Source organism: Tursiops truncatus, chromosome 14 (assembly GCF_011762595.2).
Source record: "Tursiops truncatus isolate mTurTru1 chromosome 14, mTurTru1.mat.Y, whole genome shotgun sequence".
NCBI lineage: Eukaryota > Metazoa > Chordata > Mammalia > Artiodactyla > Delphinidae > Tursiops > Tursiops truncatus.
The window spans coordinates 62,189,507-62,213,307 of NC_047047.1; the positions used below are offsets into that span (position 1 = coordinate 62,189,507).

Here is a 23,801-nt window from a genome sequence, read left to right on the forward strand (position 1 = left end):
CAGAAGTGTCAAATGCCTGGGGAAGTGAGGGGTTCTAAGTAGCTGAGAGTATTTGGGCAAGTGAGAACTGACAGACAGGAAGGGGAAAGGGGGACTTCCTGGGAGGTTCTTCCCCAGAAGCCAGTGCCAGGTAGAGCTAAGTGTCTACTGAATTGCTCTTACTTGCTAGAGGGCTGTTTTCATGGACTCCATCTGATTCCTGGGCAACCAGAGAATATTCTGGAAAGAGAAAGGGGCCTCCTTTTAACTGCTCGCATTTAACTGTCCCTCAACCACTTACCTCAACTAATTTCCTTATGTGTTTGTTGATGACTGTAGGATCTGGCTTTGGCATCACGCCTGAGGCCCACTCCAGGGGCACCACGGGCTTGGTGGGCGTCGTAGGGGAGGTAGGCTGCTGACAGAAAACACACACATTTTTCAACTTTATCTGGGGCCTCGAGCAATTTGGACCAGGGACACTGAGAAAGCCATATAAGTTTTGCATATTAATATCAGTAAAAACTTCTGTTTATGTAGTACTTAAATATTTTGAAAACATCAGTGAAAATTTTGTTAATGCAATATTTTGTCTGTAGAATCTAATCTGTAACTAAATACATATTTTGTTTAACAGCAGCCTAGATTGTATTATTTTAGGTGGAAAAAAATATTGCTCTCCCAGCTCACCCAAAAATCCTATCCAAGTTCCCCAGATACTACTAAAACACCCTTAAACATCTCTGTAACAATCCATACAATTTTTTGCTTGTATAATACAAAGCACATAAAACACCAGTTATCTAATTCTTTAATAGTTAGTGCTAGTGATAAATTAGGTGTGTGCAGTAAGTGGCCAGCAGTGCACAGCCAAGTTTATGTCATCTTACCAGCATCTCTCAATATGCTTAATCAGTTCTTGACGGTTTGGCTAATCATTAGCTCTCTCGAGCCCCGCTTTGGTGAACTTGTTTCCTCCACAGGTTCGTCCACATTCGTGCAAGACATTTTCACTTAATCATGTGGAGAAGATGGTAGTAATAATATATAACTCGTTTACACAACACAAGTGTGAAACACAATCCTATTGGGAGCCAAGAGTGCTGTGCACTTCGTATCCTCTCCCTAGGGATCTCATATGATGAAATATTTTTGCTGGTGCATGCATACAAGCCTGTATTAGCAGGTTGTTTTTAAATTTGATACCGAGTTGGGGATAACCATTTTTGCAAGAGGAGTTGAGGCGTAACTGTAAAGATTTAAGCCTCTACCAATGTTGTGAGGTGGGTGCTGCTGTGAGCTACAAACAGGACAAAAAATTATCTGCCATCTGAATATGGTCACTCTCACACACAGTTTCTCTCTCTCTCTCTCACACACACACATGCACACACACAAGCCTTTCATCTTGTCGATATAATAAAGGATTAAACCCTTGGTTCCCAAACTATACAGCAAGGCACACCCCTCCTCTGGAGCACTGCGACGAACTCAGAGGGTTACCGAAAGATATTTCAAACTTCTGAGGGAAATACAGCAATACTCAATATTTGTCAATAGCACACGAACTACCAGCTTGAAATAGTTCACAATTCACCCATCAGCTCATGCCATCTTTCTATCAATGATATCATGCCCCTGAGAAGCAAAAAATCAATGTGGAACAAGCAATAAAGGTGACAGTATCCAATCTGATTCCAAGATTTAAGAAATTGCACCATGCCCAACAGGCACACATATCCATTAGTAATTGTGGTTATTTAAGAATGAAATTAAAATGTTATTGTTTTCAATCTGTGTGTATTATTTTTTCAGGCAGGTAATAAGCCATTAGAACATCAATGTTTATACATATTTAGTTGCTTGGACCTAACTATTCTATAAGTGAAACTGTTAGGTATTTCTTCTGACCTAGAGGGAGCATGAAAAAACTGAGACATGAATTAAAACACAAACAATTATGAGGCACTAAAGGTGCCATGAACAGAATAAGGTTGAGAAGCTCTGGGACTAACTAGGTGAGGTTGGCCAGTGCTAACTGTAAGCACATTAAAGCTACAGGCTCTCAGGAATATAATCCTGACGGGAAATTGTTCTTAGTTACCAGTATGCGTCGAACACCAAATACAAAATAAGGTGACATTCCACTTAGAGAAGAGACAGAAAGGGATTGGGAAATGTGTTTTCATAGATTCATGGGATTTTAGCACTTGGAAGGGGCTTTGAAAGCTTCTGCTTTTACAAGAGATAAAAAGACTTTTTTATGTTGGATGGAAATGTCTCCTAAAATTGGTAAAACTTAATCCTGAAAATAAACCAAAGTAAATCTAAAAGGCACAGATCAGGCATGTGTGCTAAAATGGTCATTCTTACCCTGTTTCTGAACAAGGGGTGGTGGGAAAATAATGGGCAGCATCACGCTGTAGAAAAAGCACAGGCAGTGAAGGCAGACTCCTGAGACCAGTCCAAATTCTCCTACTGACTGGCTCTGTGGTCTGTGTAAGACACCTATGCTCACCAGACTCTGTTTCCTTAACAGAGTTGATGAGATAACATATATATTATGACCTGCCAGGCATCCAACAACCAACAGGTGGCAATTAAGGTGCCTAGTTATAGGTAAAGGAAGGCGTCAGGAGGTGGCAATGCTGTGTGTGCATGTACAGGACAGCTTCATCACACCAAAGCTATGGAATGAGGGAGGAGCTTACGAATTCCTTTTTTTCAGTAACATTACTTTTCTTTCTACCTCTCTCTTCATCATGCGAACTTTGAAGAGTTTGGTCCTAACCCCTCCCTTTGCCTGTGCTGTATCTTCCCATATGGCTGCCTTCTGCAGTGTCCCCCGGAGATGGGCTTCTTGGGGTTGGCAGGGAGGGGAACATGGTGATGGACCATCACAGACATTATTTTAAGAACAGATGCTACCAGGTCAACTGACTCAGACTCAAGTTCATAGTCTCCCACCTGGCCTTTACTGTGAACAGCATTCACAGTCATTCTGCCTCTTTCAGTTCGATGGTTCAGAATGGTAGTAGGTATTAATAGATGGACAGACTTAGGCCCTAGGGTTTGCTGGCAACGTGCCACAGAACTCAACTGGTACGGAGGTAATGAATGAGACCTTCATAAGAAAACAGATCTCAGGATATAAGAAGCAGACAGAAATTTTTTTTCAACATGCAAACCTCATCCTCATTGTAAATTTCATATTCACCCAGATATTTGTTTTTTTACTAGTGCAAAGCATATCTGAGCTACAGTCCACTTGATAAGAGTAATGAGCAGTGTACATTCAGTAATTCAGTTTCTTCAACTCATTATATAATGTTTCTTTACTAAGACTCAGCTATCAATTAAGTGAGACTCTATCCAATGTGATACTGAAATTCTGAGCTGGATGAATCATTAGTAGAGAAATTTGTGAATTATGATTAGGGTATTTAAAATTTATTAATTCTAATTTTATGTAGAATCAGTTTTTTTAAAAAAAGCCTAGAATGGTCATTCAAATTATTGTTCCTTCTTTTTTGGGGGCGGGGCAGGTTCTCAGAGGGAACATGGAAGATCAACAATAAAACAGAGTAACTGGAAATGATGTTCTTCTTTGTTAGCTTCTAATGTGAAGAAATAATTATCTGTCAGGGCTAAGCTGTTCCATTGGTAAAATGGGAAGAATATAGATTTTTTAATTCTTCAATCTTTAGATCACAAAGCACTATTGTAATGGTCAATTATTGTAAATATAAAATAATGGTGTTTGTCACTGAACCTGACAGAGAAAACAATACTCACCGATTTAGAATTTCTAGGCTCCAGCACCAGTGATAGTTTGTAAATATCATCTTCTGTGTGATAGAGGTCCAGAGAAAGCTACAACAAATTAGAAGGGATAAATAAGGATGTTGAATCATTTATTTACTTATTTACATTACTGAAATTTTTCCAAACTGAATGCTTAAGCTCAATGTCTAATAACTTGAGTGAATGTAGAACGTTAAAAAGATAGCATGCAGAGGTGGAAAATGAAATTTTTTTTAAAGAAGTTTTAATATTTTATTTTTTGGCCACGCAGGATGTGGGATCTTAGTTCCTCAACCAAGGAGCAAACCCACGCCCCCTGCATTGGAAGCGTGGAATCTTAACTACCGGGCCGCCAGGGAAGTCCCAGAAAACGAAATTTTAAAAAGAAAAAAGTTAAGCCTAGTGTGGTCATCAGCATCAACAAGAACCATTGACTCAATTTTTCTTGATAATTATTTAGTAGCTCCTAAGCACCAAGCACTGAGCTGGAGGTAAGGGATCCTTGATGTTACAGGCTAGGACTGGGGACAGGTGTATAAAATAAGACTTGGAAATGGAATAAATGGTGTCTTGGAGGTTTGACTAAAGAACTGCAGAAATGAAAGAGCAATGAATAGGTTTCTATTATTTCAGGGCATTGTGCTAAATTCTGGTGATATAAAATGGTATAAAATCATTCCTGCCCTCAAGGGCCAGACACCTTATTTGACTAAATAGGACCTGAACACAAAAAGATATATTCACATCAACAAAAGGCAACACATGCTAAATGTGAAGGAAGTTGCCCCACTCTAAGTGCTATAGGAATTTTTCAGGGAGGCGGCGTGTAAAGCATGAGGGAGAGGTTTTGGAGACCGGTGGGTTTGCGTTCAAATTCTGAGCCTGCCACTGGTTAGCTCTGTGGCCTTGAGCCAGTTATTTCCTCTCTGACACTCAGTTTCCACTTCTGTAAAATGATCGCGAAAGTCCCTATCTAATTGGATTTTTATCAGGATCAAATGAAATAATGCATGTAAAGTACTTTACACAGGACCTAGTACACAGTGAAATCTCAGGAAATGTAATCTGGTGTTGTTGATGTTATTGTTATTATTATAGCTGTTACAACTACTTTTATTATTATGTGTGGGGGCCACTGAGGACAGAAATGATCAGGATGGATTCACAGAGGAACTTGTGAACTGGGACCTAACTGGGAGGACTTGGAGAAATAAAGACAGAGAGAAAGATTAGGGTAGGCAAGGATAAGAATGTAAATGAAGATTAAACTGCGTGGATAAAATCTGCAAAACCTTAAAATGCATGGTCCCACTTACCTAAAACAGAAGTCATAAGATTTAAAATAAGCCTGGATAATTCCCACACGTGCCCTTCAATGTTAAGAACCTGATGAATCATACCATTTTATCAACAGGGAAGAGAACCAGGTGCCCTGTCCTTTCTCTGACCATTTTAAGCATGAAAATTTTCCTTTGACATATTTTGTCTAAAGATAAAGGCTTAATGTGAGAGGCTTTATTCCATTTCCAAGCCTTCTTTTATACACCTGTCCCTGGTCCTATCCTGTAACATCAAGGATCCCTTATCTCCAGCTCAGGGCCTGGTGCTTAGGAGCAAGAGAAAACTCAGAGGCACAGGATGTCTTTCAAGGACTTATCTTGCTGTTCTATCTCATTTTTTTAAAAAAGAAACTGGCATTATAAACTGTCATTTTTGCATCATTCATTCAACAAATATTTATTGGTCACCTAATATATGGTGGGGACCATTGTAGTCACTATTCTAGCTACTAAATACAGCAGTTAAATTAAGGATTTCACATATCTGGTCATGTATTGCATTATCTAGACTTTGTCATCTAAAGGTTTTTTTAAGCATAATAAAATTGACTTTACTATAAAATTGCCCCAGTATCATTTCAGATCATGAAAATCATGCTCACAAAGAACGCACACTGTATCCACCTTCCTCTGAACAGCAGTCACTTCTATGTCCGGGCCCTGCCTTTTTTCAGGAGAGGAACTGTCCCCACGTCACAAACAAATGCTTTGAGGAACCAGTCCACCATATAAAAGAGTGAAGGGAGATGCATGAAAGGGATATTGTGATAGAGACATTGGTATAACAATGTATTTGGTAAAAGAGTTTTGCAGATATGATTAACTTGGGGATCTCTCCTCATAGCTCAACAATAAGAAAAATTTGTGCTGATAAGTGGAATTTGACACTGGATCTCTGGGTTAGGGAAGCAATAGGGGAAGGTGTGATCACTGATAAATGGGAGATAGCCACTACTCATCTAAGGCAAATTGTTGTCAGTTTGATGACAATTGCCACATCTAATTTGTCAAGAGAAGTCAGAAATCTAGAGTTTTATATAAAAAATCCTCATTTTTAAGCACTGGCAACTAATAACAGATTTTTTTTTATGATTCCATGTGGGCCAAATAAAACACATCTGCCATGGGCAGTTGCCCACTGTTTTGTAAATTCCACAACAGAAGACTCTACTGGTCTCTAAGCTTCATAAAAGGAGACAGTGCATTTGTAATCCCACCTCTATAATCCCAGTCCTAGTTTGCTATCTTGCACTGTGAATGTGACATAGACAGAAAACTGACTGACTTCTTCCTTTTGACTTCCTTGTTGTCAGGAGTTAATCTGGGCTTTGATGAGTATGTTCTTGTCCTCCTGACTCTTCCTCTGATGACAGCACTGGCATCTGCTGGAAAGGAGATGCCAGCAGTGCAAGAACATCCAACCAGAAACCCAAATAAGCCACACACTAAATAGGGGAGATGCTCTTTCAAAAGACACAGAACATCCCTGAGTATTTTCATACGTCACATGGACAGATATCTGACTCTATGATGGAAATATTTTTGTTGTCTCCCAATGTTTGCTCTCCATTTATTAGTGGTCGTATGAACCTAGGCAAGTCATTAATCTTCTTGAGTCTGTCTCTTGAGCTGTAAAATGGGAGTCATCAATAATAGCTCCCTCCCAGGATTGTTGTGAGGATTAAATGAGCTAATGGTGTCCAATGGGATTTGTTTAGAGGGCCACACAGATGGGAACTGCAGGGTTTGGCTCCCAATCAGTGCAGCAGCCAAATGCCACTGTGCTCATCCACGAGTGCAGAGCCACCTTCTGGGTTAACTCTAGCCATCTCTCTGCTTTCCAAGCTGCGATCCTACTTGCTTTCTCGGATCTCCTCTGGGCCTTATGGCCCTGCACAAAGTGATCTGTTCTACTTCCTACACACCTTTTAAATAATATAGGCAGCTTGTCAATGGGATCTGTTTTTGTGTCTAACATATCTTAAGCTTGTTTGTTTCTAAAAAATGTTCTGAGTCACTGTTTCAGGTTGTTGCTTTTACAACCAAGCCTATCAGCAAAGATGGCTGTGGATTTAGTCTGCACCTCAGGACCGACATTGTCTTGACTGGAGAATTGTAAAATAACACACACTTGGTCATCAAACTATCTCCAGTCACCATTTTTGCAATTCTTCCTTTTCCTCCTCCTCTTCTTCTTTCTTCTTTCTTCTTCTTCTTCTTCGATTGTAAAAATACAGGGGCTTTCCAGTAATTTGCATATACTCAGAATGGTAAATGTAACTGATAGATCTAAAAATACTATGAAAAAAAATCAGACTATTTTGTATACCATGAAACAAGAAGCGTCAGTTTAAAAGCTCCTGGTTACATGAATTGGGATCACAGTGGAAAATGTTTTCTCCAGATCTTCCCTAAAAAGGGGAACAATACAAATCCCAACAGTTTGGCGGTGTGGTCCTCTTTCCTTCATGTGCCCAGTACTGTTCAGGGGGCTCAGATTACAATGATAAAAATGGCAAACATAGTCCCTGCTTGCATAGATTTCATTTTGTAATTAACTCTTTCTTTACACACCCATGAAGAGGGAGAGAGATTATTTAATTTTCACAGATGCAAAATAAAGTAAATGTCAGCAATATTCCCACATTACAGAGTAAATGTCCATCAGAGAGAGAAAGAGAGACACACACACAAACTGGGATTCAGAAGTTGGCTATTTGCAAGCCTTTTGTCCGTTATGAATCGCAGCTTCTTCATTTCTAAAATAGGAAGGGGCAGGGGTGATGTTACACCCTCTGACCTGCCCAGGCTACATCACAGGGTGTGTGTGTGAGAATCTACTGAGGAAATGTATGTGAAAAGTGCTGTGAAAACGGTAATCAACTATTACAGAAAGTTCAAGCATTGCTATACAGCCTACTGCACAGAGCAGGCATTTAGCAATTGTTCATTAACTTAAGAGTTCTCATTTTCTTTCTTCCAGGGCTCTCAATCATATATCAGCTTCCTCACCTGGGACCATGTTTAGAAGCAGTCACTTCAGGCAGAAACTTGACCTAGAGTCTTGGAGCAAAAAGGATCACCCCTTCAATGCTGTGCTTAATAAGAATGACCTCACATGCATTTGGGCAGCTGCAGTCAACGTATGGTTCTAATCTCAACATGTATGTGGTTCATGAAATGCTCACTGGGCTCCAGTGAACACCTCCTGGGAGTCTCCTCCATCCTCATTCTGAGGAGATTAATCTGCCTAGGGCCAGGAAGAATGAATGCACCGAACTTTCTCCTTGGTTGTGGGGAGAGAGGAAGGCTTTTGGCTTTAAATAGAAACTGGCTTGACAATTGTGCTCATCTGCGGAACTGTGCTATCCTGATGAGCCACTGGGCCGGAACCACAGAATTAGGTTGACACTTGGTTCCTTAGTCCCAAGGCTCCACCATTCCTTACATCTAGCACCACAGAAGTTTAGAGCTGGATGAGATCTTACAAATGAGCACAAAACCCTTTAGGAAAAATCCAAAGTCAAGACTAGTTAGCAAGGAGACAAAGCTAAGTAACTGCAGAGGCAGGACAAAAAGTTATGTCTCCCATCTGAGACTCTTGCCATTATATTACACTATACTATACAATGCTGCTGTGACTAAATATGGTGCTTGGTGGCTTCTAAATTTTCCTTCAATTCCTGAGAGAGAGAGAGAGAGAGAGAGAGAGAGAGAGAGATACACAGAGAGACTGAGAGATTGAGTCTTTTTCTTTTTTCTTTTGTTTCCAGCAAAAATGAATTATTTCTTAGCTTTTACTTCTGGAGTTCAGATTTTCCATCTGCAGCCCCAAAATTTCATTCCAAATCCTTTAGTATTTCTCAAATATCTGTCCTGATGTTGCCTGCTGCATTTACAATTCAAATTTCTTTTCCCTACTCCATCATTATTTTTTATCCAGATGAGGAATTGCCCAGCATAGGCAGCTGCTCATGAAGTTCTCCCCCAGCTCGTGGAGGCAGCCTGAGCACAGACACTTGGAGCCTAGGCTACCCCCTGAGACTGGTCTTCAGACATCACCTGTGGCTGTGGGGTTACAGTCTGATTGGGGCTGCAATTCTGGTCACTTATTCATGGAAACAGATTTACATGGCAAATGGTTAATAAAGGCAGCTGCCTGGATTATTGTGAGGTTCCCCCACCCTAACAGAGAATGTCTGGGTGTTTACTATTTGTTACACAAACTCAGCCCCAAGAGATTTGTGCTTCTGTGTGTTGGCTACTTCTGCTTTATACAAAGAATGCAGCTACCATTATTGCCTACACCTAGGGGTTCTCTTCCTTGGTAAACAATTCTGTGTTCTAGGAACAGTTTGTGAGAAGGTCTAGGAACTGCACTCTTATCCCAATGCAGCAGTCCTAGAGGATTTAGCTCTTTGGAGTTCCAGAGGGCTTCTTGTTTTCATTCCCCATGGCTACTGGAGGAAAGTAGTCAATTCGGTATTGCAGCCAAGTTTCAGATGCTACAGTGTCAAAAACCCAAACAAGGAAGTTGCTCCTCCACTTGTTTAAGCAAGGGTGAGAGAATTTGCTTATGCCTCTTTCCCCCTGACAAAGAAGCAGCCAATGGGAAATGTTCTCTACTATACACCTGTGTGTCTAAAAGTGCTAGGACCTAGAGACCAGCTAATGGTGCGTGCCGCCAAGGCCAAAACGTATGAGCAGTAGGTGAATTTCTTCCAACCCACTCCTAAATACAGCACCCAGTTCATCTGCTGAGTTCCTAAATATGCCAGGTATTGGGTGGGCCAAAAAGTTATTTCAGGTTTTTCCGTTAAGATGTTATGCAATACTATGAGAGGTGCTGGGGACGGGCGATGTATAAGGCAGGTAAATAGAAAAAAAATCTAATGTCAAGTGATACCTCCTATAGATAAGAAAGTACAAGGGCAACGCATGTGACAGATGCCTTACTGCTTTGGAAGGAAACAGAGAATGCTCCAGAAAGATAGAGGCTTTTGAATTTAAGCTAGTCATGGTGGGGTTGGGGGGTGGGTAAGGAAGGAATTTTCCAAGAAAATGCAAAGCCAGAAAGTAGAAGGCAGCAATTTGTGGTGGAAAGTATAAGTCCCACATTCCTCAAAGGCAGGTGTAATGCGGGATCAGGTGATGACAAACGAGGAGAAACTGATAGTCAGAAAACAAGTTGTGAAGGGCTCCAGTGGCAGACTGGGACCTGTATCTGGTGGCTTGGGGAGGTTGGTGGGGGTAACGGGGAGGGAGATCTCAGAGGAGGTCCCCGCATTACTCCAGGCTTCAACTACAGCAGTGCAGTGAGGATCAAGAGAAGCCGATGAGTTGAGGGCATAGAGAAGGAGGTGATGAATTAGATGAGTGTGATGAGGCACTGAGGACAGGGCTGGAGGGCCTCTCTAAGAACTGCAGAAGCCAGAGCCGTGGAGGCTGAGACTGGGACCCTCAAAGCAAAGGGAACTTTCTTTGCTCGGAGATTGGTGTCTCAAGTCACTTGGGTTACAGGTGTGTTTCCCTCCCTTCATCCTTTGAGATTTCTTCCCATCTACTGACCCTGAATTCAACACCTCCCCCACCCCCATTGTGAATTGCTGGCATAGATCTTCCTGCATACCCTGGGAAGTGAGGTGCAGGAGAGTTATTAGCACAAACTCTAGTCCGTTGGACTCACCGTGAGCAAGTTGATCAAATCCAGGTTGGGTTCCAAGTGGTGAGAGGCATTCTGTAGGGAGACCAGTTCACTCAAGGTAACGGAGAGCTGGTGCATTTTCACAATGTTCACTTTGTTCTCCTCCATCCAGTCTGGGAAAATGACATGGACTGCTATCAAGTCTTTCAAGTGGACGCCAAGGATTGGGATTTTGAAGCCATCACAGTCGGCAAAGGCCTTGCGGTAATTACAGTAATTGCCGTTGGAGGAGACCAGCTCCGTCATTTCATTCCAGTTCTGGGAACAGATGGAAAAGTAGTATTTTCAAACAGCCTTCCCTTCTGCCCACCCTCAGGCCCAACAGTGTGTGGCTAGGAAATTCCTCGCCTACTGAAAGAAGTATCAATTGCACCAACGTTGATGCAGGGAAATATTAACCAGGGAAAAGAAAGTTAGAAAAATGTACTAGGCTTGGCTATGAGTTGGACAGCCTGTTCCATTCTGCGTCAAAAGAGAAATAGCCCACAACTCTGCCTACCTACTAGGGGTGTTGAGATGTTAAATAGCATCATGTATATATAAGTATTTTGTAATTCATGGAAATATTACAATCCACAAATACAAGCATGTATTGTATTGAAGTATGTAGTATATTAAAATTTCCTAGTTGTTCCAAGAAAGTTGCATTCAAGATATAACTTGAAGGGGCCAGTATGGGGTAGGAACAGTCATACTGATGTGTGAGATAGCTGTGGTTTTGGACTCTGCCACTAACTAGGAGGGTGACCTTAAGCAAGTCACTTCACTTTTGGGGACCTCAGTTTTCTTTTCTGTAAGAAAGGGGAGTTCAAATAAATAATTTTTGAAGACACACTGGTGGTTGCAAGCTTCTATGAGCCTCCACTGAATTCTTATTCTTTACAACATTTAAAATATGTTTTGCTCTTTACTGGAAATTCATTACTAATCTAAAGGAAAATGAAACACATAATGAGCCCCATTATACTTGGAAAGGGTGCAGTGTTTGAGGTCACTCAGCAGTGCTTCTGTGGTTTATATTCTCCTGTTTATATGCACAAGCTATTGTTGGTTGCCTAACGGCAGCCATACCTTCCTAATAGACCCATGTGTCTACTTTTGATCAGTCTACTCTTTCCCATGTGTCTCGGATGACGCTGTTTCCGTGCCCAGATCCAAGGATGGGTTCTGATCTACCATCTTCATAATTCCATCCCTCTGGTTTGTGATTGGTTCAGGAACACAGAGTTAAGCCAATCAGTACATTGTATTCCTCTGGATACTGTTATTGGCCCAGGGGTGGGCATGTGATTTGAGATGGTCCAATCTGTCTAAAAAAGAAGGTCTTTTATTCCATGGGTGCAGAGCTGAAGAGAGGTTTTCCCTATCTCCAACTTCCATAAACAAGAAAGCATAATTTTCCCGTTGCTGCAGACAGCCCAATCAGGAGGGAAACCAATCCGATGAAAAACAAAAACTAAAACAAAAACCTCATACTCAGAGGAATACAGAGCAACTGAGCCAGAGCTCTGATCAGACCATGCCTGGACTTGGCCTTGCCTCTGGACTTTCAGGTATGTGAGACGATCCATTTCCTTATTGTTTAAGCAATTCCAAGATTTTTTTTTTTTAACTTACAGCTGAAAGTGTCCTTACTGATATAACAAAGTACACGCTTACAAGGAAATCTTTTCATAAGGACGAAATGTTCTTTTTTGCTCAATAAGGAAAAATATTATTGTAGTCTGGAAATAAATATGGCAGAAAAAGTTCAGTTTGGGAAACAATCATTGCTTAAATTTTTTTTTTTTAATCCCTGAAAATTGAGCTATAAATCTGAGGGCTTTCTGTACAAAAGATTTCTTTCTGCCTCCCCTTCCTTTGTGTCTTCCACCGTGTTGAACACAGTACTATGAAGAGAGCAGGTGTTCAATGACTTCATTTGAGGACGGGACGGTAGGAATGATTTCTGTCATATTTGCCTTGTAACCCCCATGTATTTCACAATGCCTATCACATAGTAAGCACCAAACACATATTTTTTGAATATTTACAACTGCAGTATGTTAACAGTGTTCAAAGCATTCCTATTAGGACACTTGTTGCCACCTCTAATCTGTTTTTCCAGGTGGTATGGCTGTAACCTCCTATTGTCTAAGAAGAAAACTTTCCCCTTCTGAGTGACATTTGTTAGGATCATCCTACCCCCAAACAATTTACAAACAAACTTTCTACTTGGGTTATGATCTGATCCACTGTACCTTTGTAACTTCTGAAGAAAGATGAGAATGGGTCTCTTTGAGCCGGGAAATGGAACTATGACTAAGGCCTCCTACCACTGCCATCAGGGTGTTAAAATTTTTGAGCTGAAGGAGCTTCTGCAATAGAAAAGGTTAACTTCAATACTTAGTAACAATTTTTGAATTATTCTGACCTTTTTGAGGTACAGATGAAGTCCTACAATTTAACAACAAGGATGTAGGGAAAATAGTATCAATTCAAAATGAAGTACAAATGAAATCCACTAGAAAAATATATCAATCATTACACAGAAAAATAGCTACATTAAATGCTTCCAAATACGGCCAATTAAAAGCAATCTTCTTGCATGAGAGAAGTATATTTGCTCATTAGACATTTATGGGTATTTTAATTGGCTTTTATATTGTGAACCCCAAATTTTTTCAACAACTTTTCTCAGTAGAGAGAATGAATATCTAGAATCCTTTGAGAATCCCAGTCTAATTAACAGAAATACATACCTTGGCAACATTGATAAACTTTGTGATGACTTCTGCCCTTTGCTGAGGGGTTGGTTTGCTTAGAACCATCAACTGGACCCACTTAGAGATTCCATTAAATAAAGCAATAGATCTCTCCAAGGTTGGGTTATTCTCCAGGCAGCCATGGATGACATAGCTTTGGTAATCAGTGAACTAGTAAAGGAAGATTCAGAGACTCTGAATTATAATGGAGTCTTTGAAAAAATTATAAATTAGAATGTTGCATGGAAGGGGTGAGATAATGTTTCACAACAGCATAACGATTTCTTTCATTTCACATTTATAATGGCATCTTACAAGTTTGAATATATCTGCATCTTTAACATGTTATTTTGCTGCATTTCACTCTTCCACACCCAGATGCACACTTATTACACACCACAGTGTTGATGGGAGGAGGAAGGGACAAGACTCAAAGTCATATTCCAGTGAGTCCAAAATTTGCTGGATCATAAGATCCACCTGGGGCATTTGCAAAAATACTGGTTTGGGGGAACATGTCAGACCTAAAGGATCACTGTTCCAGAGGAATAACCTAAGAATCTCCATTTTTCACCCACTACTGGTGATTCCAATGGTCAGGCAAGTTCGAGATACAATGGCATACATTAAAGAAGAGGAAATGAATATAAATATTATAATTTCAAGTCAGAATAAGTTTGCAATGTGTTTTCAAGAAGAAAAGAGAAAAAACAGAAATTGAGTAAGGCTGCTCTTTGGCAAAACTGACACATTTTCAGGAAGTCAGCATGGATGTCATCAGATACATATGAGCCTCCTACCATAGAAACAGAGCAGGGGATTCCCTCTCATGGCCTGCCTGTGGGGAATCAAAAGGTCCTCTCCAAGTAGGGTTACTTAGTGAAAAGAATCAGTCTTTCAGAAATCCATACTTCTAACCTCATGTTCTTCTTTGCAAGCAATAACGTAATTCATTCTTTGGCATCTTGGAAAAGAAGGAGTGACTTCCCCAGAGCTTGGTTAGACAAAGACAAAGGCTGTTTGTGAACCATTGTGGAAATATCATAACAAATGGATAGTGAGTAGGTGGCTAGGAAGAGATCACAGTCAGGGGGAAGAAAAGGGATGCAGAGGAAGAACTCTATCAAGACAGAGTAGGAAAGAAAAATTTAATCCAGGATATCCATCCCTGCGAAAGAAACAACCTGATGTTGAGATTCTCCTGAAAGCTTACAATTCCTATTTTCAACCTATATCCATAATCAGGTATTTATACATATCCCAACCTAAATAAATATTTCTTCTCCCAAAATGAAGGGCCCAGCTAAACATGTTCACTTGGGAGAAGTCAACAGAGCTAAATAAACCTTGAATGGTTAAATCTCCACTGAATATTTAGAAAATCATGCTTTAATCCTATGAAAGGAGACATTGAAAATAGCAACAGAAATATAGCTCCTGAGCCATAAAATAAAGACAGGATAATATTTATCTTTGGTTAAAAGGGATTGTTCCTGTGAGTTAAGGGCACTTTTCCAGTGGAGCACAGTGACAGAGGCTGCCAACACTTCAGAGTATGAAAATGCAGCTCTTGGTAAAGTTGGCATGGTGGTTGTTATCCTTGGAAGAATAAGTGTCCAGTTTCTTACTGAGATCCTTCTAAAAGATTTATGCTCCAGAAAAGTGAGGTGCTCAGCCAATTCAATGGGCTCCAGATGGTCAAAGAGCAGACAGGCTTTTCCCTTCTTGGATACTTTTTTCCTCTGTGTGACTCTTCTCATCCAGTCATAGGAAGGACTATAAAAGAAGAGTGAGTCTGGTCAATGTGCTGAAAGCTCATTTCACTCAATGGAAGATATTAACCTACTGACTGTGTAACTCTTGGTGTGCTTCCAGGGGCTTGTGCAAAATACACGCCCAGTCCTTCATATTTGAAGAGAAAACCACTGACCCATTGCCAATAGAATATAAACTTCGAGTTGTTTTTCCATACAGGGTAGGTTTGCACTGATTCATCCAGAATCCCTTACTTGGTCTCTCCTGTGACCAGTAAGGTTTGGATCATGAGGGAGAGGTTAGGGCTAGGTATATAAATTTTGGAGTTTATCAATATATAGGTGGTGATGGAAACCATCAAAAGCTGGTTCTCACACTTCAGCAACATATGGATTTTTTGAAAAGCTTGTTATAAAGACAGAGACCTAGACCTCACTACCAGAGATTCTGATTTACTAGGAATGAATAATCTGAATAATCTGTATTTTTTAGTATAAACATTTATCAAACTCTTAGATGTCCCAGGCACCACTATAATCACAAGTATTAACTCATTAGATCTTCACAACAACTCTACCAGGTATTACTACTATTACTCCCATTTTATAGATGAGAAAATATAGGCACAGAGAGATTAAAATTTTACCCAAGATCACACAGCTAGTAAGTAGAGGAGTCAGGCTGAATAATCCTTATTTTTAACAACATCCCTAATAACTCCTGGATCACTCACCGTTGATCACTCTTGAAGAAGTATTCTAGGAAAAGAGACTAGAGTATGAATGCCTAGGACACAAGAGCACATATTTGCAATATGGCTAACCATACTCACAGGCCTAAAATAGTTTTGTCTGCAAAGTTAGCTAGTCAATATAAAATGCTAGCCTAATTAGCACCAAGTTCCTAATCCCTGAGCTAACGAGTTCATGGCACAACTATGGTCAACATTTGTACAGCCTCAGGCTGACCTCAGAGCATCTCAAACTTGAATGATCATATGAATCAGCTGGGGATCTTATTACAATGCAGTTTCCAGTTCAGCAGGTTTAGGGTGGGGCCTGAGATTCTGCACTTCTGTTGAGCTCCCAGGTGATGCCAATGTTGCTGACCCACAGACCACACTATGAGTGGCAAGGGTATAGGAGACTAGATTCAGTAACCGAGTACTGAGCATCTGTTATGTGCCAAATGCGTTCACATATTATCTCAGGTATTCATTGGATGCTCATAATACCCCATGAGAAAGTACAATCCCCATTCTACAAATACAGAAATTGAAGCTTGGAGAGAGAAACTCTGTCCGATGGGACTGTGCTCATTGCATCAAAGCTTTCCTCAGAGAAGCACACCTTGATTCTGAAATGGTATGGATGGAGGTCAAGTGGGGTCATCACTACCCCCTCCCTCAAACAGTGGACTCATCTTGTTTGAAAGAAGCTTGTGCCACTCTTACATGCTGGATATGTCGATGAGGCTGACGTGTTTCTCATATCCTAGTTGACTAGCTACTTCCCGGAATTCCTCAGTCATACGGATCAAACCGAGGTCCAAATTAAACTCTGCGGGAAACTTCAGAATCCAGTACCTGAAAGGCATCAAGTATTTTTGACAACTGGAAGATTTCAAGCTAGACCTCTATGGAAACCATGGTATCATTTTACAGATTACATTTAACAATGCATCAAGACCACATGCCAAATTAGCAATCTCCCATCCCTCATCCATCACATTGAGTCTCCCTCTTCCCTCCTTTAATCAAGGACTCAAATCCACTACTCCCACCCTGAGCCTTTCTTTCTCTCTCTTCAGAACCACTGCTGAGAAGAAACCCTTATCCCAATTCATGGCAAGTAGGTGGGAATGTGTATGGTGAGGGAGTAGAAAAAAAATGAATGTACTCTTTCTAAGAGCTGCTTTCATTCCCTAATCACATTGACCACTGCTTGATCTACAGTCCAAAAGAAAGATGAATTCTACTCCCAGGAACAGTTTTAATAAAATCAATAAAAGGGGGACTTGAGTCGATTCTATTGTCAGGCTAGGTCTGTTGTATGGTGAAAAGGAAACTGTCAACAATCGCAGAACTAGAAACCACAAGACAATTAAATTCGTAAATATTTACCTCATGAAGTAACAGATCTTTAATCGAAATTCATCACAGCTTTCTCCACTGGCATTTCGATACGTACACTAGTTAAAGAAAAATCCTTGCACGTTGTTTCCTTTGCACAGACCTGCAGCTGTTTGATCAATTTACATGAATTCCTAATAAGAGGGCCGTACTAGGAATATTAGGGTTATGTGTACCTTCAAATGGAGAGAAAAGTGTGTTCTGATGACATCAGTGCTAAATAATTGACACAATGTATTATTGCTCTGGGATGTATTGTTTTGGTCTGGAAGAGAAGCCATTTATAAAATTAGTTTTACCTTTCTGAGCACTTACCAAGTGATGACTGTCAGCTGTAATTACAAATATACTACCAACTATAGATGATTTAAAATCAATAGTACATAAAAGCACCATTTCAGCCAAAAAGATTTTATATATAGGATTAATGCTTTATATAAGTACTCTAATTTCTTTAGTATTTGAAAATGTCATTTTTGGGTATATTAATACACATGTTGTGTTGTGATTTAGTTTCAAGTCTATTTAGTAATACTCTTTTTAACTAACATATATTGAGCTCCTACTATATGCCAGGCACCATGGATATGCAGTGAGCAAGGAATCCAAAGGGAGGAATATCTAAAGAAATGTTAATTCATAGGCAGTTTCAACTTTCATACAATCTGTACTTTCAGATATTAAACTTTACTGTGCCTAAATATCCCTTTCTATTTGTGTTTCATACAGCAGCAGACCTACTAATGATGAGGGTGCTGCTTGTGGGCACATTTCTGGACACTGTTTGGATCCTGAGGCGGGATGGACCAGACTGAGTCAGTTCCCTCCATCCTTCTCTATGTACTGCCTTTCAGTAGTGGGACCTGTGGAATCCTTGGACCACTGGGTACTAGTATCTTGCTCACTTCCAGGGGCCTCTGTTCAGGGTGAATGTCCCCTTATCTTCTCTAACATCCCCTTCTGCCCCGAGGTTGGGGGCATGTTGGAAGAAAGAAGTAGAAAATGGAGGAAGCTTGAAGTAAGCAGATGGAAGCCACGCTGGCCCTAATAGTACTCAATGGACCCTCTCCCTCTGAGGCTCCCCTTGTCCTGAAAAGCTTCTCACTCATCTGCAGGACCCCTGGGCTTGCAGCCGGCAAAGACTGTAGGAACCAACATTAGTGGTTATATAATAAACATTAGATCTCGGGGAATAAAACCTCCGTATAAATGTGTGACTATTTTGTAGCCATTTTCAGTCATTTGGCCTTTAACTACCTTTTAGGACTGTACCGTGTACAAAAGTGGTGGACTGCTAAAAGCCCTTATTATAGAATGGGATTTCTAACTATGGATCCTTTTTTTGCTTTTATATCAGAAGAAAATTTAAAATTAATATTAACAAATTGTAATAAACCTGCTAGAATATTCCTTGTGTCTTGCCAGCAAGGGAAGTGTGAAAATTTAGGTGGTGTTTATGCCTGAGCCAGATCATATTATTTTGGCTGGCATTTCCATATGTCTAAACTGTATCCTCTAGGTCCACCATTCTGCATTCCTAAAAGGAATAAGTTAGCTCTTGAATCAGTGTTAAATATTCTTTCATTATACTAACAGCAGAAATATTTAAGACAAGTTAGAAACATTCAGTCTACAGCTCCTGTTTCATTTTATATCTAGTGATTATTTCCAAGCAGAGCCAACACATCCAGATGGATAGTTAACTATTTGGTCAATCATCCAGATGTTTTGTCTAGACATGTATATATATTCACAAAACAGCTGGATAACCGACTGAAGACTGTTTATTCATCTTCATTTACTGGCTGTGGTTAGACACTCTATCTAAATACAGAACTTGATTTATGATTGTAAAAATTACACAGTAGTTGAAAAGATATATGCAGAGAAGTTTTTCTGCCAACTCAGTGGAAGATAAATACCATCGGTGCATAAGTAGAACTATTCTTGGCAAATAACTATTATTCAGCTCTCCATTGTCATCTGTTAAAAAATAAAATAAAATGAGAGGTGAGGAGACGACAGTACATACTACTTTTCTCTTTTTCTAATATCAGTAGAGAAACATCAGTGTCAAAATTTTCTTGTAGACCCCATTATCATTTTCCTCCTACTTCTGCTGGTATTTCCTTGCAAATTAAGTGGGTAGGTCTCACCCTTCCTCTGATGTAAGGTTGCCAAATTTCACAAATAAAAATACATGACACAGTTAAATTTGAATTAAGTAAACCACAAATAATTTTTTAGTATATGTATGTCCCATGCACTATTTAGGACATACTTATACTAAAAATGTGGGTCATCTGCAATTCAAATTTAACTGAGCATCCTGTATTTTATCTGGCAACCCTTTTCTGTCTGGTTTAACTCTTCCTATAACAATCAGTTCAACAAACAACTCCTCTGTGACTCTGTTTGTGCAAGGAATAATCCAAAATGCTGAGGTAGATGAACAACATAAAAGGCATATAACTGTAAAGTCTACAACCTAGTAGGAGATACAAGACATATACATAAAGACAGAATGCAGGAGCTTGGGCAACTCACTCTTGTCTAAGCCAAAAGACCAAGAAATTATCACAGCAGCATATACCACATACCATAAGAAAGTCATAAAGGGCTGTGGGAGAGTGGAGGAAGCAATCAGCATTCCTGACAGGGGAGATTAGGAATGATATTATGAACATCTAGGGTGACATCTGAAATGAGCTCTGAAGTAGAATTTCAGTGAAGTAATATGATAGAGGCATGGAGGTAGAAAGATGTAGGGAATGTTCCAGAAACATTAAGTGAACAGTATGGCTGGGGTATCAGCTGTGGGCAGTAAAGGGAAGGAAATGCAGAGGGCAGTGATACTGGGGAGACAGATTGGGGTCAATCAAAAAGGCCTTAAATACCAAGGTATGGAGATTGAGTTCTGTTCCACGGCAACACCTACATCTGAACAGGGGGAAGTAAGAGTAGCAAGATGTACAGAAGGGAGAAAAGGCTCATACCAAACATCTCAATGCAAGTGCTCAGCAGTTCATCTAATGTTGCCGCTTTCCCAAGTCCACTTGACCCCATGGTTATTTAGCCGTTGTCAAAAAACTAGGGGCATTTTCAACATCATGTAGACCATCTCCATAATCATGCAAACAGGTGATGTTTGTGCCTAGTGGTGGTCTCTGTCCTAGAGTCTCAAGACTCTAAAGAAACAAGAAGAAAAAAATATCAGACTAGAGTTCTGCTATCCGTTAAAGCATGACTTTCCTACCTGAAAAGATAATGACTTTCACTGACTATATTTCTGCAAGAAAAGCATCAAAGTGACAGAGATTGTGTGAACCACCATGATGGTGAAATGCCTGCTAATCTGTTCCTTAGCATGTATGATGCTCTGAAACCATGGAAACGTTCCCTATTAAATACCATCCCATTTAGCAGCTGAAAAATTTTTTTGATACAACATGTTACACTTCATATTCTTAAGTGATAAAGACGTTCAAGAGTACATTGTTATAAGCGTTACTTGGTTTAATATTATTACAAGTATATAGAGGGAGATAACTTTAAAGAGCAAATATATTGATGAGCGTTATCCTCAGGGATCATGTAAACGTTCAACAACTGGTAAAAAAAAATCTTATTTGCATAACTTCTCTAACAGTAACAGTATTATTAATAGTAGTAAAATATTAACAATAATCTATTGAACATCCACATTATGTACCAGGCACTACACCAAATGCTTTGCATATATTATACAACTTGATCTTCATAACAATATTGTAAGGTAGATTATTATTTCCAGTTTACAGACAAGGTCATGAGATTCACACAGATTTAGCAACTGGTCCAAAACCATACAATTATTATGGCCTTGAATCAGGACTCCATTATAAAATAAAGTTTTTGGTTTCCCTTTTTCCTTTTTATTGCTCTCCCAAGTGGGGATATCATAAGGCTGTCATAATTTTGCCCCCTAATCTTGTGTGAAAAATGGCACTCCACACCACCTCAGAAAAAGGATATAAACCAGATTATCTGTTACAGAGGTAGTAGAAAAATGTTGGCATGACAGCTGTCCCATTTTATAGCACTGTCATGGGGAAAGTGGGATTAGAAACAACCTCTAAGAGATGCTTATACCGAAAGTATCCCTGTTGGGAACATACCATCATTTTATTTTACAGAGCAAGTCCTTGATGCCAGCTCCATATAAGGCTTAGAGAAATTGAGAGGTCATCATGATGTAAGACAGTTACCCACTGTGGATAGTTTAGGAGGTAAACGTGGCCATTGGGAATTCACTCATGAACTGTTTAAAGTCGATTTTACTCTCAAAGTTTATTTATTCAACTGGTAGTCATGGAGCACCTGACAATTGCTAGGCACTAGGCAAGGCATTGAGGCTGCCAAGATGAACATATCATTGTCTTATCCCTGCCTTCAATGGGCTCATAGTCAACTTCAGAAGGCAAACACGTGAATGAATCGAAAAAAAAAACTAAGGTCCATATGTGTGGCTGTATTAGTTTAGTGGTACCACTGAAGAGTGACATCTGAATGAGTCTGTTCACCAGCTGTATAAATCAGGTGGAAACATACTCTTGTGCAAAAGGTACTACTCTTAGAGCATCAAAAGAAGGATTATTTCATGTGTCATAAAAATAACGGAAACACTGGGTCAATGCTGTCCCACTTCTGGAATGGGAATATTAAAGCTGTCTAGAACCAACTCTTACATCTCTTAACCAAGTCACCTTATTGGTAAGGCCTTTCCCGACCACCATAATTTAAAACAACACTCTCCCTCCAAGCCCACCTCCCAATTGGCATGCCCTACCTCTCTTACTGGATTTATCTTTCCTCATAACACGTATCCCCATTTGACATACTCCATATTTTACTTGTTTATTTCCTTTTTAATCTTTCTAGCACTATGAACGTAAGCTCCATGAATGCAGGAATTTTTGTGTTAGTTCTCTGGTGTACTGCCCAGCTGCTAAGATTTTTGCCTCTCATATAGAAGATACCCAAAAAAGAATTTGCTAAACTCATGAATGAGTGGATGGATGGATAAAGAAAGAATAAAATAAAAATGGTAAAAAGTTTGTCTTTGAATATGTATATATTTGTACGAGTGGATACTATAAAATTTTAAGGGATTGTTTTTTAGTTTGTTTTACTTATTTAAACTAGCTTTTAGTAAACATCACTGGGACAGAAGTTTTCTAGACTTTCTGCTAGCCTTCTAGATGTGATAGGATCTGCCTATACTCTATTCAGAATAAGAACTTGGTACCTCTTCCAGGACATTTTGGGGCAGCATTTCTCTGATTTCCTTAACGTAAATTCTGTCAATCCCAAGAAAAGTCAACAATGGACAATTGACAGGTTTGATTACCTTCCTGTATAAACAGGAAGGTTTTTTATCTTGTTAATTCTTGTTACTGAATAGTAAATGTATTACTTAGAACCAAACAACCTAGATTAACTAAACTAATTCTTAGGTCAAACCCAAAATTATTCAGCTAATTTGTTTGGGGAAGATATTGACTTTCCACAAGAGGTTAGAAATAACCTCGCACCAAACACCTGTCACCATGTTTGGAGTTATATTTGTGATCTGTAAAGAAGCCAGTACCTGAGAGCCAAGTGGGCCTCTCCAGTTGCAATCTGTTTCTTCAATCAGTAGATGTGTCTGTGTCGCTGCTTAGCGTTCTGTCATCTGCATATGTACCTGAGATCTCATTTCATATGTGTGGATATTATTGTATCTACAACTGCTTTTTCAAAAGTAAAGCTTCTTTATTGCAAAGGCAATATACATTCATCATTTAAAATACGACAGTAATGAAAAAGGAAAGAAAAAGAGTTTACCCATAATCTCATCATCCAAAGGACTCTTGTTAATACTACGACATGTTTCTCTTAGTTTTTCTGGCATAATTATTTTGGTGAGTTTCTTACATAATCTAAAATGGTTTAAAGAAACACTTACTTACTGGTCTCACACAGGTAGATATCCAGGTCTGAAAGAATTTTAAGGGCAGTTATCATCACTGGAAAATGCATTGGGGACTCAGTCTGCTGAACTGGTTTACCCAACTCGAATAATAAGTACTTTGGAGAACCTGATAAAAGAACAGAAAGAAATCCCCAGAGTTAAATAATAGAAACACTGAATAATCCACATTGTTTTAAAGCATTTCCAAAACCCTTCAATTATAAGTGGTTTTTGTCTAAATGTCACCCACAACATTAGTTAAAAAGAGAATACATTTGAAGTAGTTATTTGGTGCCATGATACTTTTAAGATCAAACTGTTTTTAAAACATTCAGCCTATTAAAAATGATGT

The 23,801-nt window shown here is 39.5% G+C and overlaps 1 protein-coding gene across 6 annotated transcripts in view; it reads right to left on the reverse strand.

Moving 5' to 3' along the window:
- Nucleotides 1-23,801, reverse strand: part of RASGRP3 (RAS guanyl releasing protein 3) — a 106,300-nt gene that overhangs the window by 22,707 nt on the left and 59,792 nt on the right. The window contains exons 2-12 of one of the 6 annotated variants that reach the window (XM_073791450.1): nt 23,448-23,576; nt 20,454-20,645; nt 19,338-19,440; nt 17,449-17,511; nt 16,780-16,911; nt 15,200-15,347; nt 13,569-13,742; nt 13,068-13,184; nt 10,810-11,085; nt 3,775-3,852; nt 281-397 (exon numbers count right to left, since the gene is read on the reverse strand). In XM_073791450.1, the coding sequence (XP_073647551.1) occupies nt 281-397; nt 3,775-3,852; nt 10,810-11,085; nt 13,068-13,184; nt 13,569-13,742; nt 15,200-15,347; nt 16,780-16,911; nt 17,449-17,511; nt 19,338-19,440; nt 20,454-20,523 (1,278 nt within the window). In that variant the 5' untranslated portion in view covers nt 20,524-20,645; nt 23,448-23,576. Of the gene's footprint in view, nt 1-280; nt 398-3,774; nt 3,853-10,809; nt 11,086-13,067; nt 13,185-13,568; nt 13,743-15,199; nt 15,348-16,779; nt 16,912-17,448; nt 19,224-19,337; nt 19,441-20,453; nt 20,646-23,447; nt 23,577-23,801 lie in introns of those variants that run through there. The other 5 variants (XM_073791449.1, XM_073791447.1, XM_073791446.1 and 2 more) reach the window with 5 other exon arrangements.